Genomic DNA, 4,990 nt, shown 5'->3' with positions numbered 1-4,990 from the left:
CGTCTTCTGCTGTCCTATCAAAATAAAGGCTGAAAAAGCCCTAAAAAGTATTAAAAAAAATGTGAATCATCAGAGGCCTCACGATACTATATCACGACACTTTACGATATTTTAAATACATAGCAATATTCTTCGATATATTTTTCAGGTTACCAGTTAATGTGTGTAGTCGACTCACGGTGCCAGTCGGTCTTACCATTAACATCTTCTATGTCTATGACTCCTCGTGAGAAGCAGCGTTTTAGGCGCTCGGCCTTCTCCCCCTCCACGGGCTCCAGCAGGGTGATCTCTGGGAGGAGGCGGTAGCTGGCTGTGGCCACCGGGGAGAACTTAGCATGGTCCTTCCCTGAACAGAGAAAACCCTTCAGAACATATTGGGGGGTCTGGACTGAGATGATAACTCTCACAGATATTTAAACTCAGGGTGTCTACAGGTTTCACCAAGTCTAATTTAAGAATTTAAGACCTCTAAGTCAGATGTCTGAGTCCGGAAACATCGTCTAAAACAATTCCGATTTCCTCAGTGCCATGATTGGCAAAATAAATTGCATGTTGGTCTCATTTGTAACCGTAGTACAGTGAATTATATTTCAACAAGCGACAGAAAAAACACAACAGGATTAAAAAAAAAAAAAAAACTTTCTACAGCGTGGAAGGAACATTTAAATGAGCATTAGAGGTAGCGTTACTTTGACAAAGGAAATTAAAAACATGTTTAGAATGATTTAAGACTTAGAACACAATACTTTATAGGGCTTAACATTTTGACATTTAAAACCCCATGGAAATCCTGTAAACTACAGAAACAAACATCCAAAACAACTTTACCACTGAACGTTCAAAGCTCTGGAAGAAACCTTGAGTTAAGATTTATTTTGTCACATATTGAGATCTCAGGTCGAGAACAAACTTTCATGCTCAAGTGCTTTTTGGAAACATATATAGGCCACAAAAAATACTAATGTATATAGAAATGCCCGTGTTCCTTTCCAGTATCTCTATGTTAAAATGTAAAGCTCTTACCTAGTCCTTTGACACAGTGCATGACGATGTCCAGCTCGTGTCCAGGCCGTAGCTGAGCTATCAGGATGTCATCGTGGACTGGTCCGATGACGGCGTCTGCAAACACGTCTGCCTGGTTCCCAAGGGGGACCCACTTTATGTCCCTGGAATAAACTGAGGCGAGGGTTAGGGTTACGCTTTGTAAGTCTGTATAGCAATAGTTCGTCCACTACCGTCAGCGGAGACCTACCCATGTGGTTCAGATACAGCTCCCGGGGGTCAGAGGAGTCCTTGCTGGCTCTGGGGTTCCTGCTGCATTTAATCTTCAGCTGCAGTTGGATTGTGTCTATTTCTGAACCTTCTTCCTCTGAAGCCTCTTCACCTGGAGTAAACAGAGCATAACCGAACAAGGCTGAACTCGCGCTGCACCCACACGCTGCCATGCCAGGCTGGGGACAAATGATATATGAATGTTTCCATTTGATGGAAGGATAGAGACAAATATGGCATCTTTGGCTGGAGTTTCCATTGTTTGCATCATATATAAAGTAGAGCCTGACCAATAAACGATTTTTAAGGCCAATACCGATACAAATATTTGGTTATTTAAAAATCCGATATACATATATATTTTTAAAAAAATAATCTAGAAATGTGTTACAAAATATAAACATATTTCCCTTAACATTAGTCCAGTGATGAACACAACAATTTGATTCTTTCCCGATACTTGCAGATTGGATTTGAACTGCTATTTTAATTTTTTTGTGATACTTAAGTATTGCAATTCAATAGTTTTGTGATTATCTTTTCCTTCTTTAAGAAAATAAGTTGAATAATGCACTCCTAGAGACAATATATCGTGTGACATTTATAAAAACTAAAAGTTTTGAACAGAATTTGTTGGTCAATCATTGGTATGAGTATTTAAAAAAAATATGATTCTAAGCACCAGCAAATCATTGCAACAGACATGCATGCGTGTGTGTGTGTGTGTGTGTGTGTGTGTGTGTGTGTGTGTGTGTGTATATGTGTGTGTGTGTGTGTGTGTGTGTGTGTAAAAAGAGGATTACAGATGTGAACAAAATCTTTGAGTTTAAGGTGTTTCAGAACTTTAGTTACTTGCCGATGTTGAAAAAGCTAAACCCAATTAGCTTCCACACGTGATTACAAGAGATTCAATATTTGATAATGAGAAAACAAAATGCTGTCCAAACCTACTCATTAGGCGTTTTAGGTGAACCGTAACGGCAAAGTGAAGTGTGAGCGGTGCGGTCTACTGTCATGTGAGTGATTGGCTCACTGTGTGGTTTTACCAGTGTTCCTGTACTCAAACAGGCGAGGGTCAGCTCTGATGGGGACGAGGCCCAACCGGTGGGCCAGGACTTCATCCTGGACGATGGAGGTGTTGTTATAGATAAACACCTTCTCTATTGCCATGGTGGGCACCTACAACCAAGAATAAGGCAAAGATCTCACTAAATATTGGCATGGAAAGAAAAACTTCCAAGACTCCTTTCTCGTAGAAACTGATGCACAAAATGGACCATTTCATCACATTAGTCTTTATACACAACTCACTAAGGCCCTGACACACCACGGCGGCCATCTGTCCTCGTTGGGCCGACGCTGAGCAATGTTTGAATGTTCCTTCTTAAAACAGGATTGGAATATCTATTTTTGACCATGTATGTTTGCCCTCTAGAGATATACATCTCTACTTGTGTAGGTGTATCTATTTTAATAACATGTCTTTATAAATCTCTACATACCTACACATTACAAAATAAATAATGTCAATAAACGTATGCTTGCTCGCTCTCGCTCTCTCTCTCCCTCTCTCTCATGAGAGACTACCAGATGAGTGACAATTTAGTGTTGCTAGTTTTCTGTAACCACTGTAGGATGAAGGCGTGGTTAGTGTGTGGAATTAGCCAGCTAACGTTAGCTAACGAGCCTCCACTCCTCCACCATAGGGAGACGGATGGAGAACGGATGACAGACCGGGACAGGGACAGTCTGGTTAGCCAGACCAAGACAGAGATGGCATGGGCCGACGTGAGGCGGTCCTAGTCGGCTGGGTGTGTCAGGGCCTTTATAAAACAATTGTGCATTGACAAAGTAGTATGTAGAGCTAAAAAAAACTTCTAACATCTGATGTCAACATGGTGTATAGATACGACAAAACGCGATGGAAATGCTACCTCTGCTAGTAAGATCCTCCTGAAGGCGTTGGCGATGGCTGCATCTATTCCCACCATGTCAAACTCCATACTGCTCTCATCCAGATGCACCACGTCTATTCTGAAGTTCTGGAGACAGAAAGCATGTCCTCATAAGGCCTGGAGCAAGTATTACATCATTGTCTAATCGCAACTGATTTACATAATCCTTGTTTATTTGTTTAACCACAATTCATTTGGTTCTAAGGGGAATGGCTACTGGTGGCAATTGTGAGTTTTACGTTACAATAGAATGATTTATGATAATAAGGAGGTTTACTTCAAAGGCTCATTATCAGTGTCACATAAGAGTAATACAACCAAAAGACGTTTTCTGACCGGGATATGTTCCAAATTTGAATTTGTTTGAAAAAGTGAAACTGGAATAAATCATTTAAAAATTTGACTCAAACGGACACATATATGGTTAATCACAATTATTTCTGAGGGAATTAACTGGATTTAATCAACATTAAAATCTGGAGTTGTTGCAGCTCCACAAGCAGCCGGCCCGATCAGAAACGGCCCGTTTGGGACGGCCCGGCTAGTTCCAACAAATGCAAATACATCAACTGGACAACATAATGGGTAATGACAACCCCCCTCTTCAATGTCCTGGACAGACAGAGGAGCAGTTACATTACTACAGTGATGCTCTCACTGCACTGTAGGACAGAGAGGTTCAGGAGATCCTTTGTCCCAAGCCATCAGGCTTTTATCCCCCCCCCATGGATGATATCTAGCCCTGTTCTTTACAGACAGCTGTCAAATAACAATGAGAGAAATGTACCTTTTGAAATTTCTGCATGTCCCAGGTGTCGTCATAGCCAGGGTAGTTGCCAGGGAAATCTGATGAATGAACCTAAAAGTGAAATATAATCAGCCAGTCAATAAAACAAAATGAGACACATGGCTGCAAACATCCTAGTCTAATTAAAGTTGGACATGATAGAGGAAAAGGGTACCATGAGTACGGTTATCTCAACCAAAACTAGAGTTGTAATGTATGGAAAACTGAAAAGACCCAAAACGTCTTTTCATAGTTTTATTTTTGTCGACTTTGAATGAAGTGTATTTCTAATTTGCTAAAATTGCTGTTTATTTACATGGAGTCTGGTGGGTTTAGCGAAAGCAATTTGGCGGATGTTTTTGTGCTTAATAAAAGGATCTTATTCTTTAACAGAAAGGCGGACCACCTTAGAAATCTTTTCCATAATATTGTCAGACACTTAGAATATTAATCTGAGCCTGTCAGAGACAAAACGAGCACTTTAATGAAGGTAAATACAAGCTGGACCAGAGTCCTGTTAACTTAGCTAGCTCCACTTTAGCTTGTTTCGCTGACTTCCGACAGCTCCGGTATGACTTAAAACCAGACCCGTGTCAAAGACTGTTGTTTCCATAACTCACATAGACACAAAAACATAAAAAATTATGGCCCAGGTTGGAAAAAACGGTAGTTCTAGTTACCGTTACCCCTTTAACTGTTAGCTACTGTTAGTTACAGTTCGCAGCAATGACTGCCCTGTCCACGCGCGGTGCCTCGCGCGGCTCCGTGCACCGGCTCAGAGCCCCGCCACTGCAGCTAACCAAGCTAATGTTGTCGCTAAACCATTTTAGAAGAAGTACTTACATTCTTCACGTTAAATTCCCCCAGTATTACTCGATTCCGAATTTCTTCCACGTTGCTCATGGTCGCAGCCATTTTGCCATGTCCAAGTCTGCATTGCTCCGCCCACACTTCCGCTCCAGATTTGACTGCGTCA

At 41.3% G+C, this 4,990-nt stretch overlaps 1 protein-coding gene across 1 annotated transcript in view; it reads right to left on the bottom strand.

The window, feature by feature from the left end:
- Positions 1-4,990, bottom strand: part of polr1c (RNA polymerase I and III subunit C) — a 7,031-nt gene extending 2,041 nt beyond the window's left edge. Inside the window, exons 1-7 of the mRNA XM_032542019.1 lie at positions 4,858-4,990; positions 4,015-4,086; positions 3,207-3,314; positions 2,319-2,451; positions 1,253-1,384; positions 1,024-1,176; positions 197-346 (exon numbers count right to left, since the gene is read on the bottom strand). Of these exons, the coding sequence (XP_032397910.1) occupies positions 197-346; positions 1,024-1,176; positions 1,253-1,384; positions 2,319-2,451; positions 3,207-3,314; positions 4,015-4,086; positions 4,858-4,929 (820 nt within the window). The 5' untranslated portion in view covers positions 4,930-4,990. The remainder of the gene's footprint in view (positions 1-196; positions 347-1,023; positions 1,177-1,252; positions 1,385-2,318; positions 2,452-3,206; positions 3,315-4,014; positions 4,087-4,857) is intronic.

This window comes from Etheostoma spectabile, chromosome 17 (assembly GCF_008692095.1).
Source record: "Etheostoma spectabile isolate EspeVRDwgs_2016 chromosome 17, UIUC_Espe_1.0, whole genome shotgun sequence".
Taxonomy (NCBI): Eukaryota; Metazoa; Chordata; class Actinopteri; order Perciformes; family Percidae; genus Etheostoma; species Etheostoma spectabile.
This window is presented reverse-complemented; position numbering and strand designations above follow the sequence as displayed.